Source organism: Megascapheus bottae, chromosome 15, assembly GCF_031878675.1.
Source record: "Megascapheus bottae isolate mThoBot1 chromosome 15, mThoBot2.hap1, whole genome shotgun sequence".
In the NCBI taxonomy this organism is placed as follows: domain Eukaryota; kingdom Metazoa; phylum Chordata; class Mammalia; order Rodentia; family Geomyidae; genus Megascapheus; species Megascapheus bottae.
The window spans coordinates 45,954,309-45,980,352 of NC_143523.1; the positions used below are offsets into that span (position 1 = coordinate 45,954,309).

General features: G+C 45.5%; 1 protein-coding gene across 19 annotated transcripts in view; it reads right to left on the bottom strand.

The window, feature by feature from the left end:
* The window catches only part of Camk2g (calcium/calmodulin dependent protein kinase II gamma), a 62,124-nt gene that overhangs the window by 11,390 nt on the left and 24,690 nt on the right, over window positions 1-26,044 (bottom strand). For 4 of the 19 annotated variants that reach the window (XM_090346578.1, XM_090346585.1, XM_090346591.1 and 1 more), the window contains exons 6-16: window positions 22,251-22,323; window positions 22,014-22,116; window positions 21,506-21,589; window positions 20,961-21,055; window positions 20,169-20,291; window positions 15,625-15,708; window positions 15,118-15,160; window positions 12,186-12,248; window positions 10,163-10,206; window positions 2,420-2,452; window positions 201-269 (exon numbers count right to left, since the gene is read on the bottom strand). In XM_090346578.1, coding sequence (XP_090202704.1) covers window positions 201-269; window positions 2,420-2,452; window positions 10,163-10,206; window positions 12,186-12,248; window positions 15,118-15,160; window positions 15,625-15,708; window positions 20,169-20,291; window positions 20,961-21,055; window positions 21,506-21,589; window positions 22,014-22,116; window positions 22,251-22,323 — 814 coding nt within the window. The remainder of the gene's footprint in view (window positions 1-200; window positions 270-2,419; window positions 2,453-10,162; window positions 10,207-12,185; window positions 12,249-15,117; window positions 15,161-15,624; window positions 15,709-20,168; window positions 20,292-20,960; window positions 21,056-21,505; window positions 21,590-22,013; window positions 22,117-22,250; window positions 22,324-26,044) is intronic. The other 15 variants (XM_090346597.1, XM_090346582.1, XM_090346592.1 and 12 more) reach the window with 7 other exon arrangements.

Below are 26,044 nucleotides of genomic sequence, written 5' to 3' on the forward strand. Positions count from 1 at the left end.
TGCCATGCATGATGGAGTGGGGCCAGGCGGGACTATGAAGGGCAAGGGGCTTATGGGGCAGCACACTAGACAGCCTGCTCTACAGGAATGAAAAACAGGAAAGAGGCCGAAGAGTCCTAAGGGAGGAGGCAAGAAGAGCAAGAGGGAAAGAGCAGATGGCAGCCAGGGACAGAGGCAGAGAAGCTGTAGTCAGGAGGTACCATGGCCGTCTGCAAGGACGCAGGCTCTTGGGCTGGGCTTACGAGACTGTTTTTGTTGTTGCTCTGTGGCTGAGACAAGAAAACAGATGGTTTAGTTTCTCTAGAGTCACCAAAGCTGCTCAGGTTTGGCTCCCAGACCTCCCTTGCCCCCTGGCCTGGCCTGGAGGACATAAACCTGAGGTAGCCATTTTAACACTATGTAGATGGGAGCAATGGTTGGAGAGATGATGGGAAAAGGGGAGTATTTGGAGAGTCTCAGAGATCTAACTCTGGATGCATCCTCTAATTTGTTTAAAAAAATAATCTCTCCAGAAACCTCTGCTTCTTCCAGGTGCCACATCACTGTGTAATCACACTTGACCTAAAGAAATTCAGCATCTTCTGCCCACATTACAAATGAAAAGGATGATGATTTATAAGAAAGTAGAATAAAACTGCTGCCATTCCACCTGGTAGCTACAATTCCTTCCCCTTAAAATACCAGTTTGAAGTTTGACCTGAGAGGAAGAGGAAAGAGAAGAGCAAGAATACCTGGCCTAAGGAGGTAGTGCCCACAGGAGAAAGAGGTGGAACTCAACTTTGGATACAAAATGTATTCACTTGCCGAGGGAGCAGAAAGAGAGCTATGCTCTTCACCTGCCTGATAATTCTTGGACTTGATTCTCTAGGAGTAAAGGCAGGGCTCCAATGGGGAGCAAGGCAAACCTTAGTAGGAGCTGTGGTTATAGTCCTAGCAGGCCAAGATTCCTAAGGTCAGTACACCATCAGGGTTATCACCTTGTCTTTCAAAACATGACAGAGTGGTATAGCCAGGAAGAAATAGGGAGAGACTTGTGAGGAAGGAAAAGGCCAATGTTCAGGGAAAGGTGTGACATCAATTGTCTCTTACAATTGACTAACTGGTGTAGTAGTCTCAGTGGGTTTCCCTGTAGAGTTATGGCCTCCAAGGGGGCATCTTGGTGGCTGTCTTCCCAGGCAGCGATGGACAAATGTGTGGCTACTGCCTCTGTATAGGACATGAGGATGCTGACAGCTAGAACAGCTTCTTTTCTTCTAGGACACACAGAGAAGGCAACCGGGCTGCCCCACAGCTTACTTGGAGGCCTCTTAAACCAGACCTGACATTTCCTACCCCATCTTGCTGTCTGTGGCTGAGATGCCACCAAACCTAGAGATAGGCATAGGATGTTGAGCCAGGCACTAAGTGCTACAAAATGCCACTGAAAATATTGGATGAAAAGAGATCCCCACGGATCCAACCTTTTGAACAGCTTTCTTCCATTCCTGTCAAGACAGAAAAGAACCCTTCAAACTTAACTGCTAATGCTGACCTCCTGCTCAGGGCTGTTTAGAGAACAGCCCTGTCTGCAAGGCCCAGTGGTCATTGAGACCCTCAAGCGGCAAGGACTTCCAGGTATCCAGAAAACTTTCCTTTTCTGTAGAGGGCCAGGACGACACTCAAATACCTCTGTTCTTAATGGATTGTATCATAATGTCTCACTGTGTGTTATCCTTGGTGTTCTATGCCCCACGAGAAAGACTACACATTTATTATGGTCTTTCAGTTCTCCCCTCTGGGGGATGGATGGGCAGAATGGAGCCATGGATGATGCAAGAGAATGGGACTGAACAAGGCTCAGAGCCGGGAGCCTATAAGCAGCTCCTCTGCCCACACATGACTGCCTCCTGGCTGCATCTATAGGTAGCAGCTGTGTCTAAATGGGGGACAAATAACAATAAGAACCCCTTCCTGAACTTGTCACCAGGCCCCAAGTCCCCTGCTAACTTTGTGCTCTACCACTTGAGCCACAGTTCCATATCCAGCTTTTGGTTGGTTAGCTGCACACACTTTTCTGCTTGGGCTAGCTTTAAATCACAGTCCTCCAGTCTTAGCCTCTTAAGCAGCTAGGATTCCAGGCATGAGCTGCCCAGGCCTGGCTGCTCTATTCCTTTTTATTCCCTCTGTGCTGGGACGCTGGAATTATCCAACCTCTACAGCGGAGGGAGCCATACCACACCTTCCATTGCCCACTTATGAGGCTACTTGAGTGGCCTTGGGTAACAGACCCCGCCTGGCAGGACAGGCCACACCTGCCCACACAGCACAGACATGCAGTGAGGATGAGTGAAGCACACGCACATGGCACAATGGGTCTGCGTGGCTGACAGGTGGGCACAGGCAGCATGGAGTGGTGGATGGGTGGGCAGGCAAGGCTCACCATTAGGTGCACGCTGGAACTCGACTTCCTTTTCTGGACACACCACAGCAAAAGGGAAAGAGAAGGGGAAAGAGGAGGTAAGAAGAGAAGCACAGAGACACTGCAGGTTAGTGCACCAGCGAGGGCTCTGCATTGGGGAAAAAGAAGCAGAAGAAGGAGACCAGAGTCCAGGACCAGAGGGTTCCAAACAGCACACAGACTGATAGGCACAAACTCCTCCAGACCCTGGAGATGAAGAACTCCTCTGCAGTCAAACTCACAAACATGGACTTAGTACATTCTGAGAAGTGTTAGCCTTGCTCAGAGGAAGTGTCTTAAGGAGATTAAATCATGGGTATATGTGGGTAAGTAGCATCTGGTTGCTGCAGATTTATAGATTTAGGTTCACAGAACTAACTAGCACATCCATGAGGATATTTACACTCCCCTCACTGCTAGGTCTGCCTGAAGTTTGGGTGAGCAGCCACCTGGTAAATAGCCAAAGCTATTCTGGACTGTTTTTAATAGCATTTGACTCCACAATCCAGACTTTGCCAGACCTCTAACTTGCTTCTTAAAGATTGTGTGTGTGTGTGTGATTTCTGGGGCTTGGACTCAGGGCCTGAACACTGTCCTTGGCTTTCTCTAGGCTAGAGCTCTACCACTTGAGCCACAGCACCACTTCTGGCTTTTTTCTATGTATGTGGCACCAAGGAATTGAACCCAGATCTTCATGCATGCTAGGCAAGCATTCTACCACTAGGCCAAACTCCCAGCTCGATGTTGGGCTTTTGCAAATGATCTCACAGTTAAATTCTGATATCTTTGTTGGTATGGCCATGCTTGTTTTAGAGATTTGAATGTTGGATGGCATTTTGCAGTGACTGGGAGACAGGAGCACATGAATGCTGGTAAGTAAAAGTATACAAGAGAGGGAGGGCCAAAAAGCAAAGGTCCCCTTTATCTTTCCTTAGATACCCTTAGACTTTATTTTCAGATATACAACAAAAGTATTAAACTGCATAGCACATTGAAGATATATCTTATAGGTGGGCACAGGTGGCTCACACCTGCAATCCTAGCTACTCAGGAGGCTGAGATTTGAGAATCATGAGCAGGAAAGTCTGTGAAACACTTATCTCCAGTTTACCAGCAATAAGCCAGAAGTGGAGGTGTGATTCAAGTAGGCTGGGCACTCACTCACTAATCCCAGTCTTGCTTGGTTATGGTGACTTTCAGGAGCCACTGGAATGGCTTGTGTTTGGATGCTGCCTTAAAAACAGAAGCCTTTTTTTTTTTTTTTTGTGGGTCTTGGTGCTTGTACTGGGCCTGGGCGCTGTCCCTGAGCTTTTCAGCTCAAGGCTACCACCCTACCCTTGAGCCAAGCCCTACTTCCTATTTTCTGGAGGTTAATTGGAGATAAGGTCCTTTTGTTGTGCCGGGCTGGCTTAGAGTCTTGATCCTCAGATCTCAGCCTCCTGAGTAGCTGGGATTACAGGTGTGAGCCACCACACCCACCAAGGCAGAAGCCTTTTGCTGTCTGCTCCAGCCTTGTGAGGAAAACCTTCCAACGATCTCCTAGTTAGCACTCTCCTTCTTCAACTATTCTACAGGGGAACCCAAGATCTCTCTGTTTTGTTGCAAGGCTATGTTCCAGGCTAGTTCACACCTTTCAGTTTTTCTCTCCATCCTTTCAGGGCTATGCCCTAATTTGTGCACAACTGGGTGTCTTTTCAACCAGCAAAGAACAGCACTGTTTAAACTCCAGAGTGCTTTTAAAGAACCATACTTCACTTCTATTACTGTGTGTGTGTTTAAAACTTCATAATGGAAGAGGGTTCATGCCTTTTCTCCATACTTATTAAACAAATGCTCGGATAGTACTTAGGAAAATAGCTATAATCTTTTTTTCTTTTTTGGTGGTACTGAGGTTTGTATACTGGGTCTCACACTTGCTGGGCAGGCGCTCTACCACTTGAGCCATCTCTCCTTTTTGCTTTAGTTACTTCTCAAATAGGGTCTCAGTGTTCTATTTTTGCCCCAAATGGTCTCATCATTATCCTTCTCATAAGCGTCCCATATAGCTGGGATTACAGGCTCATTCTACCACACTGATGTCTTATTGAGATGAGACTGTCATTAGCCCAGGATGGACTTCAGCTGTGATCATCCGATCTCCACCTCTCAAGTAGCGAGGATTGATTACAGCTATAAGGCACTGTGCCCCATGGATTAGATAGTCTGGTCATTTGGGCCTTCTACTAGCAGAGTGCAAAGCTATTAGACCAGGTGGTTCTCAGGATCATTGCCTTGCCTCTGATATGTCTCTTACTTTTCCTCAGACCTTGGATCACTGACATCTACTTTCAAAGATATCAATTCAGAACCTAAAGTCTCCAAATTCAAGAGCACAAGACAGACTACCTACTCAAACCAACGCTAGTATTTAAACATCTTACAGAAAGCTTCTGAACAGTGAAAAGGAACACTTCTCATGGACACTTTGCAGAACACCTCAGAGAAAGGGGTTGCTGAGGAGGGAAGACAGGATATAGAATGCAGGATGCTGAAAGCTCTGGGATTCTGCAAAACTCAGGCTTCTCTTGCCAGCCTGATAATCTTAAAATTTTCATGTCAACTCTACATACCTTGCTTTGTCCTTCCCTCTCCTTTTTCTCCCTTTCATACATCCAAACCAGTAACTGGTTTACATACATGAGTTATAAACAATGTGAAAAACAGAAGTGGGGAAAACACACTCTTCCAGCCTTTTTCTTATGCAATTAAAAAATACCATTATGAGCTGAGCACTGTGGCTCACGCTTGTAAGCCTAGCTACTCAGGAGGCTGCAATCTGAGGATCAAGGTTCAAAGCCAGCCCAGGCACAAAATGACTTGAGGAGGCTTATCTCCAAATAACCTCCAGAAACAGGAGGCTCAAGGGTAGGGTTGTAGCCTTGAGCTGAAGGGCTAAGGGACAACACCCAGGCCCAGGGGTAGGGTGGTAGCCTTGAGCTGAAGAGCTCGGGGGCAGCAGCCAAGTTCAAGCCCCGATGCACAAAAAAAAAAAAAAAAAAAAAAAAAAAAAAGATTATGAGCTTTATACAAGTGTATGTCTTATTTTTTATTTATTTATTTATTTATGCTAGTCCTGGGCTTAGGCTTAGGACCTGTCCTTGGGCTTTCTCAAGGCTAGAGCTCTACCACTTGAGCCACAGCACCACTTCTGGCTTTTTTCTATGTATATGGTACCGAGGAATCAAACCTGGGTTTTCGTGTTTGATAGGCAAGCACTCCACCACTAGGCCAAACTTGCAGCCCATATGTCTTATTTTAAAAATAGCATTTGGAATTGATTTAAAGAATATTTTGATGCTAAGAATGTAGTTCACATGACAGTGTCAGCCTAGTAAGCTCTAAACCCTGAGTTCTAATACTCTGGGTTCAGTACTCCAGAAAAAGAGTATTTTGATTTGCTAATTACAATAGTAATGTATGGTATGGATTTTAAAAGTGTGGAGGGCTGGGAATGTGGCCTAGTGGTAGGATGCTTGCCTAGCATGCATGAAGCCCTGGGTTTAATTCCTCACTACCACAGAAAAAAATGGAAGTGGGGCTGTGGCTCAAGTGGTAGAGTGCTAGCCTTGAGCAAAAACAAATGCATAAGTCTACCAAATTCCCATCACCCACTGCAGAGATCTTTCCCCCACCTGTGCCCTTCCTCCCTCAGGCCCTCAGTCATAGGGCTTGAATTTGGGGCCTGAGTATTGTCTCTGAGCTCTTTTGGTCAAAGCTAATGTTCTACAGTGTAACTTCTGGTTTTCTGGTAGTTAACTGAGGATAAGAGTCTCACGGACTTTCCTGCCCAAGCTGGCTTTGAACTGTGATCCTCAGATCTCAGCCTCTAGAGTAGCTAGGATTATAGGTGTAAGCCACCAGCTCCTGGCTTGTTAGAGGGTTTTGTCTCCACCCTCCCCATCCCCATAATATGTAAGTGCCCACAAATACATTAAAATTTTTAGATAACAGTGTATGCACTGTTTTTTTGGACAGTCCTGGGGCTTGAACTCAGGACCTGAGCACAGTCCTTGGGCACTCTCAAGGCTAGGGTTCTACCACTTGAGCCACAGTACCAGTTCTGTCCTTTTCTTTTTTCTTTTTTTTTTTTTTTTGGCCAGTCCATGCCTTAAATTCAGGGCCTGGTCACTGTCCTTGGACACTTTTTGCTCAAGGCCAGCGCTCTGCCACTTGAGCCACAGCACCACTTCCAGCTTTTCTGTGTATGTGGTACTGAGGAATCAAACCTAGGGCTTTGTGCATGCTAGGCAAGCACTCTACCACTAGGCCAATCTCCCGGCCTTGTAGGCACTTTTTTATTTTGAGCTTTTCCATTTAGTAAGAAATAACTCCATGCTATGTTTTTCTCTTATATGACATTATTGTCACCAGTCATGAAAATGACTTTCTAATGGTCTTTTAAGTAGATTTCCCATAATTAGTTATTTCCCTACTGGCTTTTGAAGCTGTCTACATCTTTCCAAAGAAGTGTCATGTTGAGTATCTTTCTGTTTTCAGCTTTTCCCTATTTTGAATTATCTTTTTAGAAAAACAATCAGAGGCTGGCCCTCAAGTGTTTTTAATATTACCCTCTTCTATTTGTAATCACCACTTCTGAACTCTTATCTTAGGATGGTGATAAATCCTAACTGACAGCTCTTTCTTCTTTTCCATCTACTCTTCTCCATTCACGTAGGTACTCCTAGCTAAATCTTCCCTTTTGGTACTAGGGATTGAACCCAAAGTTTTATGTACTTTACCATTGAGAAATACTTCCAACCCACCAAACCCATCTTTTTTTCATGGGGCTTGAACTCAGCCTGGGAGCTGTCCCTGAGCTCTTCAGCTCAAGGCTATTGCCCTAGCCTTGAGCCACTTCCCTTTTTCTAGAGGTTAATTGGGGATAAGAGTCTCAGGTCTTTTTGTGCCTGGGCTGTCTTTGAACCTTGATCCTCAGATCTCAGCCTCCTGAGTAGCTAGGATTACAGGCATGAGTCACCATGATGGCACCAAATCCATCTTATATTTCTATCTTTTTCTTTTTGCCAGTCCTGGAGCTTGAATTCAGGGTCTCAACACTGTCCTTGGACTTTCTCAAGGCTAATGCCCTGCCACTCAAACCTCTGCACCACTTGCAGCTTTTGCTGAGTATGTTTTACCCAGGAATTGAACCCAAGATTTTGCGCATGCTAGGCAGGCATTCTACCAGTAGGCCACAATCCTGGCCCCATCTTATTCTTATCACAACTTCCTTATTCAGTGGTCTACAGTATTTCCCGTAATTTTAACACACAAATTTCTATACAACTTTCAAACAGACTGATTTAGTTGCTCTTCTGTTGATACCAGGATTTGAACTAAGAACCTTGAGCCCCCACTTGGCTATTTTACTCACAGCTAATGCTTTGCCACTGGAATCACTCCTCCAATTCCAGACCTTTTGCTGGGTCAATTGAAGATAGAGTAGTTCATATTTTGCTACTTAGGTTGGCTTTTTTAGGGGGAGGAAAGGGGAAGAGAAGGACTTGAACTTAGATTTGGGATACTGTCCCTGAGCTCCTTTGTAAGGGGTTGCACTATCATTTTGAGCCACAGCCTCACTTTTGGAGATAAGAGTCATAAACTTTCCTGCCCAGGCTGGCTTTGAACCATAATGCTCAGATCTCAGCCTCCTGAATAGCTCGTTGGCTTTTGTTGTTGGTGGTTGTGGGGCTTTAACTTGGCCTGGGCACTGTCCTTGAGCTCTTCAGCTCAAGGCTAGTCTACCTCTTGAGCCACAGTGTCACTTCCAGTTTTCTGGGTTAATCGGAGATAAGGGTCTCATGGACTTTTCATGCCCAAGCTGGCTTTGAACTGCAATCCTTAGATCTCAGCCCCCTGAATAGCTAGGATTACAGGCTTGAGCCATAGGCGTCTGACCAGGCTGGCTTTTAACTGTGATCCTTACATCTTATCCTTCTGAGTAGTTAGGATTACTGGGATTACTGGCATGAGCCACTGGTGCCTGGCTACCTGATCTTGTTTGTTTTGTTTTTGTTGTGCTGGAGCTGAAATGCAGGGCCTTGCTATACCCTTCTGAGCTATAACCCCAGCTCAGCTATATTTCTCACCTCTCTTTACTACCTTGTATCTCTGTGTTCTGATTGTATATATAGAATATAAATATATAGAGAATATATGTGAGAACTCATAAAAATGTTTTCTTGTTTTTAGGTTATAGAAGCAATGCAGTCTCACTTTAAAGAAAATTAATTTCAGTGTTCTGCCTTCATTTCTACAATTCCATACTCTAGAGGCAATCTTCATTGAATTATCTCATTTTCCTACATCTCTTAAGCTTTCTTCAATAAGCATTTCCCCATAAGCTTTTTTGGCCTGTATCATCCCCAACAGAAGGTTCAGTTGCAATGCCCGAGTCTAGGTATGCCCATTTTCCCTTTCCTAATGTGAGATGAAAACGTCATCTCCTCTTGCATGTTCTATGTATACCTCAGAACCATTCAAGGTGCTAGACTTCCAATAAGTATGTATTAAATATTTTATGAAGAAACACATAGTTTTAGCTTCTTTTCCAGGGAGAAATATCCAAATCTCTCTCCAACTAAACCTATTCTTAGGGCTAGAAACATAGCTCAAGACAGTGTAGTGCCTGGCTAGCAAGCATAAAGTGTTACGTTAAACCCAAGTGCCACCAAAATAACAATGATAATAAACCTACCTTTTGATTTATTAATAACTAATAAATCTATTCTCTTCCTCTAATTAGGCCCCACACATTATTTCTCACACTCAAAACCAGGGTCAGTCCCAGCTCTTGACGATAAGATTCCCCTGCTCCCATTAGGGGCAGGACTCAGAAGCAGACTCACAGAGAACAAGGGAAAGAAGAAGGAAGGGGCAGAGGAGGGGAACAAGACATGTGCATATTTCAACTACAGATACAAGATTCTGGAAAGAGGCCCAATTTAAACTTTGGCTGGAGATTCAAAGTTGTGGACAATTTCTTTGTGGTGTTAAGTTGGTAGGTTTAAACACACGAAGAATACCTATCCAATGTCTCCAAAGCATCTATGTGCACCTGGCCAGCTACCTCTCTTCACTTCATCCAAGACCAGTAGGGCTTTGTACTGGTCCCTCCTCTTGCTAGGATCCCACGGGAAAGCTCTTTCTCCACATGGGAGCAAGCTGTGACACATTATATCCTTTTTCTGAGGAACCTATCTTTGAGAAAACCTACTTTCACTCAGTGCTGTCTCGAAGTGTTTTACAGATAAAAATGAAAGACTCAAAGGATAGTGGCTTCAGGTTCCTAGCCACATACCTTGACCTGAGTGAGCAAACTGCTTCTATTTGATGAAAAAAAAAAAAAGGAAGATGGGGCTGGGAGGAGGAAATAAGCCAAAGGATCTAAATCACTTGCATGCCCTGGAGGTGAGGCCATGAATGGAAGTCAGGCTTAGAAGCTATAATTTGGATCACTACCCATTTGGTTTTCCCATTCATCTAGGCTCTGGAGAGACACTTCTTCCTTCTTCCCTTAGACCATGGGAACCTGCTTTTCTAAGCACAAGGGCTTCTCATTTAAAGCAGAACAGCAAGGACAGAAAGGATCCCAAAGAAAAGGGGAACAAGATGCCTAGGATCTTCTAGCATAACTGCTGGAATAGAGGCCAGTCTCAGGTCAGAGGGCAGGAGAAATACACCTACCTTGACACCGCCATCCGACTTCTTGTTCAAGAGACTTTTGGCAGCTGTGAAAACAAAGAGCAAAGTCTTATCTCCTGCATAGTATCCTCTCTCCAGCCTGAGGTCCGGCAGCCAGATCTGCAAGAGACTGCTGTGCTGACAAGGGGCCAAAGGTCTCCAAGTCCCCAGAAAGAAGCCCTTCTCATTGTCCCCTCTACAAGAAGGGCATCTGGAGGGTGTCAGGGCCCTCAGGGCAGCACCATGGGACCACCTCTGCCATGGAAGAGGGCTCAGCAGAAGCGGTCACCTTGCACATAGGAGGAGAAACAACACTTAGTACTGGAGCCACCTGAGGCACTGGGAGCACTGCCCTTGACAGCTTCCACCCAGCCTGGAAGCAGAGTGCCAGGGTGAAAGGGTGAGGGCCATATCCCTAGATGCCACGGACGTTCTCCAGATGGCCACGCTGGAAGGATGCAAGACATCTCCAAAGTGTTCTCAAGAAACAGTCTCACAATTCACGAAGGAAATCAGGCGTGAGGACACACAGACACAGACACATAAACCAGGACCACCTACAGGAGGGTTTTGCCAGGGGGTTGAAGCCTTCACTGGGCAGGACTTTACTAGATTTACTAAGTCCTAGCTGTCATCCTTTTCCCAGGCTCTCTGAACCTTTGACAGGAAGGACTGGACAGAATAATGAGCTGTCAAACAGCTTCTAACCAGACATAGAGTGCTCAAGGCTGTTAACTCACACCCAAAGGCTGGTGATACTGGCAAGCCACGTTGGCAAAGTCGTAACAGCCCCAGGAAGGCAGCAGACAGCAGGAGAGGCCTGAGGGGCATGAGGAGGCATTCAGCCCGGCTGTCTGAATGGCTTGAACTGCCCTGGGTTTGTATCTTGGTTCTACCACTTGCTTACTTATGTGACCTTGAGTGAGTCACTTAATTTTTTTGAGTCTTGGTTTCTTTATACAATGTGATGATTGGGACATAAATCAGTCAACTGGTGAGTTTCCAGTGAGGCCATGTCTATAAAGCCCTTAGCTCAATGTCTGGCCATCGTGAATATTCCTTAACCCCGGATGTCACTGTTGGCTACTGCTCTTTCATTCTTCAGGTGGTCATTCCCACCTAACCTGTGCTCCACCTTTTTCTAGTGAGAATAGGGCTTCTCCTCAGCATCTCAAGAGTCTGGCTCCAAAAATTGTTCTATCTTTAGTGATAATGGAGTGGAAAATTATTCTTTTAATGTCTGACCACCTATGGATTTTACATACATCAGCCAGTTCTGAACTCTGGCTGCCCCTTAGAATCACTTACACAGCTTTATAAAATGCTTAGGCCTAGACCTGAATGGAGGGCCTCAAGCTTGCGAGGTATGTATTCAGTTGGGCCACAGTAAGCACTGGGAATTTTTATGAGCTCCCAGGTAATTAGTTATCCTATACAGGCAGAAGTGAAAACCTGACATATATAATCTAAAAAAAAAAAATAATAAAAATCACGATGTTATTTCCCTTACAGAGATGAGGAAACTAAGGCTGGGTGAGTTGAGGGGACTTGGTGTGGCAGGGCTAGGATCCAAACCCAGGGATGGCTGATTCTGAGGTTTCTGCACACCATAGCCTTTTACCGGGAAGTCTGAAAACATAAGACTTCATAATTTTCGAGGGGCATGGTTTCCTCCCTCTCTAGGATCTTAAACAGTGCTGCAGAAGTCTAGTCCTAGCACTGTGCCCAGAGCTGACTGCAGGTGAGGCTCACAGGCCATCTGAAGGAAAGGCTCCTACTGCCCAGCTCCACATCCCCAGGCTATTGCCTCCTGAGAGTTGGCAAGCGCCCAGCATGCATGGCTGGTTAGGGACTCTGGAACATCAATGCGCTCGCAGATGCCAAGTTAGGTGGTCCATCTGGCATGCCCATCTCAGCCCACAAGCATGGGACTCGCCTCCCTGGTGAGTGGGCCTAGCATGCTGGCCCTCCTGGTGGGGTGGCAGGGAGCCGAGGCAGGCGGTCGGGGAGGACTCATGCCACGTACCTTGCCCGGCCAGGCCGGCGGCGCTCGCGGCAGGCGAGGCGGGGGCGGAGCTCTGCCTGCCAACTGAGGGGATACAATCTCTCAGTGCACAGAGCTGCCGCAAAGCCACGGGGGCCAGACAGCAGCGAGCATGCCCCAGCACGATGCCTGGGAACCACTGGCTGCCGCACACAGTACGACCCTGGTGGTGGTGGCCAAGCCAGCCGAGCTGGGGAGCAGAGGCGCCAAGAGGCAGGCTGAGATGGCAGGAGCAGACAGCCCTGCAGCAGTTGGGGGGCCTGAGAGGATCAGGCTTGGACAAGGTGAAGGGAATACCACGCCTTTACATTGTGAAGATGGCTTCAGTGCTTGTCCCATGGTTGCCTCTGGTGAGAATCCCCAGAGAAAAGCCTGACTTTTCTTGGGAAGTAGGCATCTTTTCTGAGGTGATCTACTTAAGGCTGTAAGGATATTGAGCCTTGTCAGATCTTCACTCTACAACCTAAATGAGCCCATCATCCAAGAGCCTGGAGCACAGGGCAGCCCTTTCCCCTCCGCACTTTTCAAATAGTAGAGAGGCACTGGGGCATAGCAGACCCATAGCCCTGGTGCAGCCATGTTTATAGACCGGCCTGGCCCCTTAGAGTCACAGGCCACTCCCCGTCATGAGGAAGGCAACCAAGACAGACAGCTTCTCAATAATGTCCAGGAAATTAGCCCCCAAAAAGAAAACAGAAGCTGCCAGAGTCATGTGCTCTAGAAGCTCTGATTTCATCATTTGACAAGCTACTACATCCAGAACTAAACTGCATTCCCTATTTGTATAGGTACTGGGCTTTAATGCTTTTTTTTTTTTTTTTTTTTTTTTTTTTGCCAGTTCTGGGCTTGAGCTCAGGGCCTGAGCACTATCCTTGGACTTTCTCAAGGCCAGAGATCTACCACTTGAGCCTCAGCACCACTTCCAACTTTTTTCTATGTATGTGGTACTGAGGAATCAACCCTGGATCTTTATGCATGCTAGGCAAGCACTCTACCACTGGGCCAAACTCCCTGGTCTTTAATGCTCTTTTTTATTTTTTTTGGCTGGCTCTCTACCACTTGAGCCATGCCTCCACTTCCAGCTTTTTACTGATTAATTAGAGATAAAGAATCACTGAGACTTAACTCCCTGAGCTGGCTTTGAACCTTGATTCTGGAATCTCAGCCTCCTGTGTAGCTAAGATGATAGGCTTGAACTACCAATGCCAGTACATCCTTGATTACACCTGTAGATAGTTCTTTCTGATGAAGCTTACGGAAACTGGCTCACCAGTACTGAAGAGGTCAGCCATTCTGGAATGCTTGCAGCAGTGGTTTGTTTTGGTTTTGGTCTTCTTTGACCTGGGCAAAGTGAGCTCAAAGACCAGACAGGGTCTGGGTAATGAGGACAGGGCAATCTTTAGGAATAAATTAGTACTCTCTACTAACGGCCAATTGTCTGAAAAGTGCAATTGTCTGAAACCAGAACACTGATTTCCTGGAGACCCAACACCATGGGACAGGGATACTTGCTACTGACTGGGCAGGCTAAAGAAAGTAGAAGTCTGTCTTCATACTTCTACGACAAGGAGAAAGGACAGGCTACCACTTCAGGTGCAGCAGAGAAACCCCTCAAACATAATCCTCTAGAAAGGTTCTTAAACCGAAAAAGTGGAAGCTATTTAAGTAATTATGGGGTAAGTAGCACAATGTGCGCACAAGTCCACCTCTGTGGGAGGTGGCCAACTATCTACCCCTGTTCCCCGCTGAGAGAGGAAGAATCAGGAGCCCAGTCTTCCCTAGTGCCCACCCATAACTTAAGAATGAACCCCCAAACCAGTGTCACTATTCAGTCCTAACACTGGAGTCCTTTAGCTCTCCAGTGGAAGCCTGTGAAGCCCTAAGCCTTCCTTCCTGTAGGCTTCTCTGAGCTAAGGCTCTTGAGTTACCCGGAACCAGTAAACCAGCACAGTGGAGCACATCATGACTCAAGGAAGCAAGCCCTGCCCAGAGTGGCCGCCCATCCTAACTGGAGGCTGGTACTCCCGCACAAGCCCTTCTCCATGCGGCGCAGTAGGAAAGCGAGGGAAGGAGTCTTGTTAGGAGGAATACGTGAGGGAGTCTTCAATCAAAACAGCAAGGCTGAGTGTTAGAGGGAAGGAAGACCAGGGGCAACAGCAAGCTGGGGTGAGACCACTCTGTCTTGTGTTAAGTCTTGCACTATCTTCTCGTCAAAGAAAAGCCACTGTGCTCCCAGCTGAGGGCAAACAATGATTGGGAGTAGGGTAAGAAAGGGGCAAAGGGGAACTGGAGTGTCTTGCATCTTAAAAGTAGTGCCCAGTGTGATTTACAAACTACCGATCATAACTCATACGATTCTTCTTGCATATCTAAGCCAGTTCCTTTCCATCCTACCTGCTGGTTTCTGGTTCTCCATTTGTGCAACCAGTATCACAAAGAATACTTAAGCCTGGGTCACTATAAAAGGTTTAACATTCTGGAATAACTTTTAATTAGGCATCTCAGCTTGGACAAAATGAAATAAGAAATCATCCTGATGGGTTGCACCACTGCACCTCATCGCTTTTTCTGTTTACAGCACATTCTCCAATGCCGTGGTTTGCAATCTTTATGTGCTGAATTAAGAATATACAGGGGACAAGATACAGGGGAGGTAGAGACAAATTCTCCATGGGAGATTCTAAGGCATGGAATTCATACATTTGAGCTCCAACAGAGGCCTCCCACCACCCCCGAAGAATCCTAGTAACAAGACTTAGAATTAGGACATGATGGCAGCAGCCCTTCAAAAAATCAGAATCCTGATCGATCCTGCTCAGGTGCGTGCGCACGCCTGTGCCACCTGGGATTGCCATGCTCCATTTCTGACCCACTCGCCTCTGCAGAATTAAATTGTACAGTTGGGAACACATACCTGAAAAGTTCCTGGAGACAAGCATGGTGGTAAGGATGGCACCCTGGGGAAAGAAGAAGGTCCCATGAGTTCAACACTATAGAAAGAGTACCACAGCTTCAGGCAAAAGCAGCTGTTGTTTAGATTCTGAACACCTCAGGTTTCTGCTTCCACCCCCCAACATGTGTAAGAACCCTTCAGTTCCAGCAGGACAGGAGCTTCTGTGGTAAGATAGGAACTGTACTGCTGGAAGGCCAAATTTCAGGAGGCTGATGGTCCAGCAAAAAAAGACCCACCATGGCTGAGAATTAGGCCTAGTGGTACAGTGTTTGCTTAGCATGTACAAAGATCAGGGTTCCATTCCTCAGTACCACATATATAGAAAAGCTGGAAGTGGGGCTGTGGCTCAAGTGGTAGAGCGCTGGCTTTGAGGAAAGCCCAACGACAGTGCTCAGGCCCTGAGTTCAAGGGCCAGGACTGGCAAAAAAAAAAAGAAAAGAAAAAAAGAAAAGAAAAAGAAAGACGCACCTTCAGTTTTCTCCGGGCATTGAACTTTCGCAAGCACTCTACAGTCTCTTGGCGATGCATCATGGAGGCTACTGTGGATCGTTGCTGGAAGCCAAATACAAAGACCTATGAGACCCCAGCCCAGGTCCTCTACCCTTTACCTTAATCCTCACATCAATGATTATACGAGGATAGAGTCATGTGCTCTGGCACTACAGAGCTGCTCTGAAGCTCAAAGGAGGTCTCAGACACCAAAACACCTTTAGAACAAAAGTACTATCCCAAACTCAAGGTTATGTAAGGACATCTGAACATGAAACCACCACCAATAACAGATGCAAGATGAGTGTGCTGAGAAAGCTTTCTTCCAATCTTCCTTGGGAAAAGGTGGCTGAAGATGGGTCTGGAGTCCTGGGACCCTGGTTCAGTTACTTCTTTAGCAACTGTTTACCAAGCACTTACTGTAGTTTACCTTCTGAACTCTGAGACACAGCAGAGAGCTGCAAGCTGCAAACTTCTACTCAAGCTTCTTAAAAATTATCAGAACTATAGGACATGACATTAAATAAAATAAGCCAGACATACAGATGGGTACTGCATGTTCCCTCTCATATGTGAAGTTAAAAAGAAAAAAGGTGACTGGAATGTAAAACAGTGATTACTGGAAGTTAGAAAGGCAGGGGATATTGATTATTAAATAATCGCAATTCATTTTAATTTAATTTAAAAATTTAATTAAAAGTTCAATTTAAATCAAATATATATTAATATATGATTATTTTAATTAACTAGATACATTAATTAAAAAAAAACAAGATAACCAGGCATTGGTGGCTCATGCCTGTAACTCTAGCTACTCAGGAGACTGAGATCTGAAGAATGTAGTTCAAAGCCAGCCTGGATAGGAAGTCTATGAAATTTTTTTTTTTGTATGAGTGAGTCATGGGGCTTAAACTCGGTCTAGGCACTGTTCCTGAGCTCTTCAGCTCAAGACTACCACCCTACCCTTGAGCCAAGCCTTACTTCCCATTTTCTAGAGGTTAATTGGAGATAAGAGTCTGAAGTCTTTTTGTGCCCAGGCTGGCTTTGAATCTTGATCCTTAGATCTCAGCCTCCTGAGTAGCTAGGATTACAGGCATGAGCCACCTCACTTGGCTTTCTATGAGACTTTTATCTCAAACTAACCCCGCAAAAGCCAAAAGCGGAGATGTGGCTGAAGTGATAGAGCACTACTCTTGGGTAAAAACACTAAAGATCAGCTGGGTGTGGTGGCTCTACCTGTAATCCTAGCTACGCAGAAGGCTGAGATCTGATGACTGAGGTTCAAAGCCAGCCCGGGCACTAAAGTCTGTGAGACTCTTATCTCCGATTAATCACCAGAAAACTGGAAGTGGCGTTGTGGCTCAAGTGTTAGGGTGGAAGAGCTCATGCACAATGTTCAGGCCCAGAGTTCAAGTCCCACGACTGATAAAAAAAAAAAAAAGCTAAAGAATGGTACCCAGACTCTGAGTTCAAGCCCCAGTACTGGCACATGCAAACACACACACACACACACACACACACACACACACACACACACACACACACACACGACAACATACAATACATCTTCCTCTTCTAGGAGATACTAACTTCTTTTTCCCATTGCTGCCTGGCTCCTTAGAACATTTAGCTGCACTTCCTCCTGCCCTCTGGGAAAGCAGGTTTCCCTGTTTGTGAAATGATGAAACAATGGCCTCTCATTTAGTAGAGTCTGTTAATTCCTCCTATAGCCTTTGATTAAGATGCTCCCTCTTAAGGCTCTTTGTTTCTTAGCTTCTGAATCTTCTTCAACTCTGAAAGTTATTCTCAGTCCCTTTCTCTAGGTTCTCTAATTCTCTCTGTCCCTAAATGCTAATGTTAAGTGGCTATCTCTTTTCCTCACAACACAAGCTCACAAAAAGGATCTTGATTAGCAAGATTACCTACACAACAATGATGATAACCTGAAGTTCCAACTTTTTGTCCTTTTCTTGCCCCTCCCTCCCTTCCTTTTTCCTTTTATGCTTCCTTCCTTCCTTTCTTTTTTTTTTTTTTTTGTCCTACCAGAACATGAACTCAGAGCTTTCTAGTTGCCAGGGTGGTATTCTACAATCTAGACTATACCTCTACATCTTTCTTTTCTAATGTCTACATCTGTATTTCCCCTACTCCTCCTGTTTGTTTCTGCTCCTTCCTATTAGACTCTTCTTTACCTTTTGCAGTTCCATTCTCATAGAACAGAGCTAGCTTTGTGCATGCTGGGAAAGCACTCTGCTACTAAGTCACATCCCTATGCCCACAAAGCCACCCACACTTTTCTAAATACCCATTAGGACCCTGGCTGTCAGTCCCTTGATACCAGACTCAAATGTGTGCAAAACTATGTCATCATCTTTTCTCCTCTCCCTCTACCTCCCCCCTCCTTTTTCTTTTTGCCAGTCCTGGGACTTGAATTCAGGGCCTAGGCATGGTCTCTGAACTGCTTTTGCTCAAGAATAATGTTCTACCACTTGAATCATAGCACCACTTCTGGCTTTTCCTATTTATGTAGTACTGAGAACTGAACCCAGGGCTTCATGCATGCTAGGCAAGCCCTCTACCACGAAGCCATATTCCCAGTCTTCATCTTTTCTCATAAAGCCTTGTTCTGTAGGTTTCTTGAGTTTGCTTAATGACCAACTCAAGGCCTAGCAACACTTACTACCCCCCGTTTCTCTGCAAATCTAACTGGTCACTAACTCCTTCAGATTCTATGTCCTAAGTATCTTCTGAATTTGTCTACTCACCACACCACCCACTCTCGTATCTCTACTGCTAGATTAGTCCTCATCCGGTCTTGCTTAAACAGCTTTCTGAGTTCTCTGCCTTCCTCTTGTCTCCTCATCAATTCTATTTTCTACACAGCCTCCAAAGTAATCTTCCTTAAATGCAAATTTCATACTCTTTTTAAAACTCTTAAATAGTTCCCCATGCTTTCAGAATAAAAGCTCCACTCCTTAGGCAGAAATTTGTATGTCATAGAATCTTTTTGGCCTCATTCTCCTAACATTCCTATAGTTACAGCCCTGTTGACAACCAAACTACTTAACATTCCTTACACTCAACAATTTCCCATGGCCTCTCTCTCTGGCTCATGCTTAGTTCTCTCTGCAGGGGAAGAGCTTAGGGAGTTCTTTCTCATCCACTAAGACCCAGAAGACAGATTATTTTCTCCATATAGCCTTTGTGACACTACAGACTTCCAGGTATTGCAGGAATTCCTGCACTTATTAGGTCCTTTCTTGTACTTGTCACATGCTGCACAGTCGCTTGTTCCCCAGATCTCTAGTGCAAGGCCTGCGCTTTGCATCTCCAATATCCCATAGTAACCAGCACCAAAGAGGCATTCAGTAACCACAAGAATGGACAAATAAACAAATGCAGCATGGTTGTCAAGATGCCTAACCATACCAGACCCTCTTTGTCTAAAATTAGATATTTGATTGACTTGTGTATGAAAACATAGTACACATAAACAACACTGATAGTCCAGGCCCTTTGCTAGGGATGTAGCACAGAAGCTTCATGACTCAGCTTCAGAATGCTGTGGGGTTTTTTTTGTTTTGGTTGGAGACTAGGGCTTGAACATGGTACTTGATGCTTTTGCTCCAATCCCCAGATGCTCTGTTTTAATAGAGACCTCTTATTTTTTGGGTCCTAGTTACAGTTCCATTAGAGTTATAGGATAGTTGAGACTTAGTAGGCCCTAAACTTGGGAGTTCACTTCAGGTTCTGCCAGCTGCTTTTTACCATCAACTACCTAGAGTCTGCAAGGGTCACTCTAAGTTTTCATTCAAAAAAGCTAAACCAAGCTGGGTGCCAGTGGCTCACACTCGTAATCCTAGCTACTCAGGAGCCTGAGATCTGAGGACTGAAGTTTGGAGTCAGCCCAGGCAGGAAAGTCTACATGACACTATCTCCAATAAATCACAGAAAAAGCTGGAAGCAGCCTTGTGGCTCAAGTGACAGAGTGCTAGCCATGAGCAAAAGGAGCTCAGGGACAATTCCCAGGCCCAAAGCTTAAGCTCCAGGACTGGCCAAAAAACCCCAAAAACCAAAAACTAAATGAGCTGAGTGCCAGTGACACATGCCTATAAGTCTAGGTACCCAGGAGGCTGACATCTGAGGATCAGCAACATCCCTGAGACTCTTATCTCAGATTAAACACACATACACACACACACAACCAAAACAAATAAATAAAAGCCTACAACTAAACCACAATCTTTCATAACAGCAAATGGGACATAAATGCAAGTAAAAACGTGTTGGCCTTTTCTGTCTCCCTGAGTTCCCAAATGACATTTATTGACCTTGACCTCCACTTAGTCCCCCTGGCTTCTGATTAGGGACCAGAATGATTCTGTGCTGATAAAAAGCAGTATAAGGGAGGCACTGAGGGCACTGGAGTGGAAGGTGGGCACGGGGGGCAGGGGGGGGGGTGGAGGGGAAGAAGGGTTGGGCCACTACCTTTGATCTCCAAGACCCGGGGCAAAGACACTTACACAGACCCATGGGTGCTTAAGAGCCTGGTCAGCTGTGATGCGCTTTGCTGGGTTTATGGTCAGCATCTGGTTGATCAAATTCTTGGCTTCAGGAGTCACGGTGTCCCATTCTGGTGATGGGAACTAAGGAGCAGGAATAGGGGAAGGAAGGATATGACACATGTGAGCCCACACTCTGAAATGCTGAAATGTAAGCTGTTTTCATCCCAACTCTTATAATTGGGATACTTGGTGATAACCAAAGAGAGAAATTCTGAGCCCATTCTAGAACCTATGTAAACTTAAACTCGGAAAGGAAGACAGAACAGTCATGGTTAGAATGCTAGAATATCAGACAAGAACAGGAAGAGGACTCCAACATTTTCTACTTCAACTTGAACTCTCTACTAAGGAGAAAATGGGCTCAGTGGCATGCCCAAGGCACCACTGTCATGGAGGGAGACTCCAGACTTCTTCCTGTGTAATGCAGCACACCTTTGTGGCTTCCCCATTCTTTCCAAATAAAGATCAAAGGACTTAAGTGAGTTATTTAACTTTATAGCTTTCAAAATGATTCCCTCCCCCATCCCTGGGGGGAAAAAAAAAGGAAAAAGAAAAAGAAAAGGTTGCTTCCTGCACGTAGGGTGGCAATATTGAGTCCTGTATGTCCATCCCTGGATCCTCAATGTCCCCCAACATCCCTGGTATCCTGTGGCACAATAAACATACCCCCTCCCTTGGACCAGAGCCTGAGGGATAAGAAATTTGTCCTTCCCGGGGTACTTGCTTAGCTCTCAGAAAACCCATCCTTACATCGTAGGCTCCAGCTTTGATCTGCTGATACAGCTTGTGCTGATCCTCATCCCAGAAGGGAGGATAGCCCACCAGGAGGATATACAGGATGACCCCTATGAGATAGAACACACAGGTCACTGGGGTCAGTCCCCTACTTCCCTGAGGAACCAAGAAAGGCCATGCAGGGCTCAGAGCCACCCAGAAAGGCAAGGGCTAGACCAGAGTCAGATGTGGATGTCAGTGGATAACACTGTTCCACCAGCCCCTCCTGCTGTGCCTCATTCTTTAGGTTATTAAGTCATATCAGAGGTTTCTTTGGGCACAATCTATTCTCTAAGGCATGGGCAAATCCCTCTCCAAGAAGGATGCAACATAATCCCAGAAGTTACTTGGGAAAGAGGGTGTAATGAGAATAGCCCTCCCAGGGGACAAGAACAAACACCATGATCTCACATACAGCAGGCACTGTGGAACCTGCAAGGAAAAGCAATGTCTCTTGCTTGCCATCACCAGAAGCTGAGAGCCCTTAACACCAAAAAGCTGAGAGCGTGGAATGGGCTTACCGCAGGCCCAGATATCCACAGGTTTTCCATAGGGATCTTTCCTCAAGACCTCAGGGGACAAGTAACCTGGGGTGCCAGCAAAACCTGTAGAAGAGAGGGCAGAGGCACACTGAGCCCACTTTCAGCAAGCCCACATCCATACTTTATTCCAAAAGCCCTTTTCAATTTTGCTGCTTTTGCTACATAAGCTCTCAGCACACAGGCTGCAAGAGATGACAGGAAGGGTTTCTTGTAGTGTCTGGAATCTAAATCAAAGGGCTAGTTTGTGTGCCTACCAGGAACTTCCATACCTCCCTAGAGGCAGCAAGAATGCAGTTCTGACAAGAGCTAGACTCATTGTACTGAGTCATGAAGGCCAGGAGAAATCTCCACAGGCTCCCACCCTCATCCACTCACTGAGGAAACCAGGACCATTAAAGTTCTGGCTTCTATTTCTGAAAAAGGAAGACAGATCAGGAAGAAGAGGAAGGGTGGGGGCTGCATTCTGGGAAGCCAGAGTCAGTCTTACCAAACCAAGCCTGCTGTTCTCCCTGTACTTCAATGGCGAGACCAAAATCAGCCAGCTTGACTGCAGCACCCTTGCATTTACTTGCCAGCAGCAAGTTCTCAGGCTGCAGAAGTAAAAGAAGAACCTTGTAAGACACCCAAAAGGGGCCTACTTTGGGCCCACACAGTACCACTGCCTGGCACCAGGTGGCGCCAATATGTCACAAACAGGAAGCAAAGTAGGGAGCCTAGGTAGTACCTTCAGGTCCCGGTGGACAATGTCATGCTGGTGGATATGGTTAACACTCTCCAGAATCTGATGTATACAGTGGCTAATAAAGCAGAAGGAAAAGGAAAGTCAATGTAGTGTTAAACTACCCCAAGACCACATGCTGTGGACAAAACCTGTGGGTCACAACTTCAGAAAATTACTGAAAATGAGATTAATCCTTATGCCTTGGACCTCATCTAGCTCAAGCCATTTTGTTTTTACAACTTTTCAAGCTGTACTTTATTTTCAACAAACGATTGTGTTTACTCGTGATGGGACAATATGATGCTATGCCAGGCTAACTAGCATATCATTTACCTTGACTGTTTATTATTTCTTCCTGATGAGAACATTTAAAAGTCTCTTTTAGGGCTGGGAATATGTCAGAATGCTTGCCTGGCATGTATGAAGCCCTGGGTTCAAGTCCTCCATACCACATTATCAGAAAAAGCTGGAAGTAGTGCTGTGGCTCAAGTAGTAGAGCACTAGGCCTTGAGCAAAAGTAGTTCAGGAACAGTGCTCAGGCCCTAAGTTCAAGCACCAGGACTGGCAAATAAATAAAGCAAAATAAAGTTCTCTCAGGTACTTTGGAATGCCTTATTGTTAACTAGTATTACCCACAGTGCAATATACCTCCAGAATCTTCTCCTCAGGTCTAAAATTAGGGACTGGGTGACCAGCACCTCTCCTTTCCCCATCCATCCCTATTACAGCTACTGGTAGCCACAATTTTTTTTTGGGGGGGTGGGGGTGAGCCTGGGCGCTGTCCCTGAGCTCTTCAGCTCAAGGCTACTACTCTACCCTTGAGCCAAGCCCCACTTCCCATTTTCTAGAGGTTAATCGGAGGTAAGAGTCTCAGGTCCTTTTGTGCCCTGGCTGGCTTTGAACCTTGATCCTCAGATTTCAGCCTCCTGAGTAGCTAGGATTACAGGCGTGAGCCACCATGCCCAGTGGTAACCACCATTCTATTTTACTTCTATGAGATCTTTTTTTAGATTGTACATGTAAGTGAAATCATGTGGCATTTATCTTTCTGCGCTTGGCTTATTTCACTTAACATACTGTCCTCCAGATTAATCCATGTTGTTGTAAATGACAATTTCCTGTTTTGTTTTGTCTTTTTTAAGACTGAATAGTATACAACACCTTTTTAATATCTACTCATCCACTGAGAGATGCTTAGATTGTTTCCATGTCTTGGATACTGTGAATAATGCTGCAATGAATGTGGGAGTACATCTTTCTAAAATACTGACTTCAATTCCTTTGGGTACTTACCCAGTAGTGAGATTGCTAGATCATATGGTAATGTTATTTTTAGGTTTCTGGGGAACATCCATACTGTTTTCCAAAAATGGCTGTACTAATTTACAATAACCAACAATGTATAAGGGACCCCTTTTTTCTACATCCTTACCAACATGTATTATACAGAAAGAGGAACTGAAGACCAGGTAGATTACATGATCACTCATTAAAAGGCAAAGGAGAGACTAGAATAGAGGTCCACCATGGCTTCTTTTCACTGCAAAGGTCTAACATAGCCACTTTGTTTCCATGAGATGGGAAGGCATCCCAGATGCCTAAGAAAAGTGAGGCCACCTAGTTCCTTTTTTTCTTTCTCTTTCTCCATATAGTAACATTTTCTTAGAGAAAAAGCCTATGGCAGCAACTTAGGAAGAAGAGTCCAACTAAGCAACCTAAGCTGATTTTGTGGTGGGTATACACTTCCATTTACTTAAACATACATGGAGTGACTGTGACTCTAAGGGGCTGTGCTTATTGCCACACAGGATATAAAAATGAATAAGGCCATCCTGAAGTTTATCATTATTAGAGAAGATAAAACACATAAGTTATTCTCAGAAACAATATTCCTATGGGGGAGGGAAATGGGGACAAAAACATGAGAATGGGTATTAAAAAAAAATATATAGGCTTCTGAATGGCACCAGAGGGACATTACTGCACAGGAAAAGACAACCTAATCCAGAGTCACATCCAGCTGCTGATTTTTAAAATTAGCTTATATTAGTTATGCAGAGGGGGGGATTTCATTGTTACATTTCATACCATGGCAATATATTCCAATCAAAATCTCACCTCCTCCATCACTCTCCCTTCCTTGTTTCCCAAGACAACTACAGTGAGTTTCATTGTTGTTTTCATAGATGCGAATAATCTATTTCAACCAGATTCATCCTCCTTAGCCCATCTCACTTCTGCTAGTTCCTGCCCCTTGACCAAGCCTATTTTCAGGTGCTGATTTTTTTTTTTTTTTGCCAATCCTAGGCCTTGAACTCAGGGCCTGAGCACTGTCCTTGGGCTTTCTCAAGGCTAGAACTCTACCATTTGAACCACAGCACCACTTCCAGCTTTTTCTATGTATGTGGTACTGAGGAATTGAACCTAGGTCTTCGTGCATGCTAGACAAGCATGTTACCACTAGGCCAAACTCCTGGGGGCCCCCAATCCCCCTTTTTTCCCAGTTGTGAAGCTTGAACTCTGGGCCTGGGCGATATCCCTGAGCTCTTCAACTCAAGGCTACTGCTCTACCACTTGAGTCACAGAGCCACTTCTGGTTTTCTGGTGATTAATTGGAGATAAGCGTCTCTCAGATCTCAGCCTCCTGAGTAACTAGGATTACATTTGTGAGCCACCAGCGCTAGGCTTACTTGCTGATTCTTACAGCAGGCTCTACCTTGAAAACACTCCTGTGAACCCAAGTCAAACTCTGGCAGAAAGGATAGACAATTTAGAGCAGCAGTTTTCAACTGGTGTATGTGTGTGTGGGGGTGAGTTTGCCACCAGAGACATGACATCTCTGGTCATCACACATTAGGGAATAGAGAGGATGCTTCTGGCATTTCTTGGCCAGGTATGACTCTAAGTGTCTACCATGTACAGGCGAGGTCTTCACAACAACAATAAACTATGTGCCCTAATGGTCAGTACCTCTAATGTTGAGAACATCTGGTCTAGAGAATAGATGCCCAGTCCTTAGGTACCATTAGATGCCTTAGGCAGGTCTGCAGGGTATCTAATCTAGGTCAAGTCTGAGTGGCTTCAACTTCTGATTCCTTTCTCTAGAATCTGGTGGTAAGGCTCATAGAAAAGCCAAGGAGTCTTATCAAAACCCCAGTTCAGGGTCTCCCATAGCACAGAACCCAAGAAAGGGCCAAAGGGACTTTAAGATTGAGCTGCACAGGCGAGTCTCCACAGAAATGTATAATTAGAACAGAGCCCGGCTAGCAGGGAGAGCCTTCTGGCCAAAAATGGCAAAAGTGCGAAGTGTCCCAGCAGAGCCAGGCCAAGCCCACTGGTACAGTCCCTCCCCAACACCGCACTACCATCCCCCCCCCAAGCTCCCTGAGCTGTCATTGCCTCCTCCTTCCTACAGACTGGTCCTCCCCTGCTGGCACTGGAATTCATCTCCCCACTTGAGAATTCTTCCTGAGGCTGAAGCATCTGAAGTTGATCAGCAAACATTGGCTGCTCAGGGTTGAGAAATCTGTGAGCAAGCTGTACTTCCCCACTCTCCAGAGGCAGCCTAAGCCACCTCATAAGCTAGATAAGCTGCAGGCAGGATGATCAAAACCAGGTTGTAAGGCTATCACCCTCAGAAAGAAGAGGGGCTGCGGGGGGCAGTGTATGAAGAGAGCTGAAGTGGGAAATGCAGGCTAAATAATCACCTGCAGCTGTGGTGGGGTAGATTTCTGCTGTGTCATATGAAGGAGCCACAGGATTTCTATGGATGGCACTGACCTCTGAGACTCGAGGCT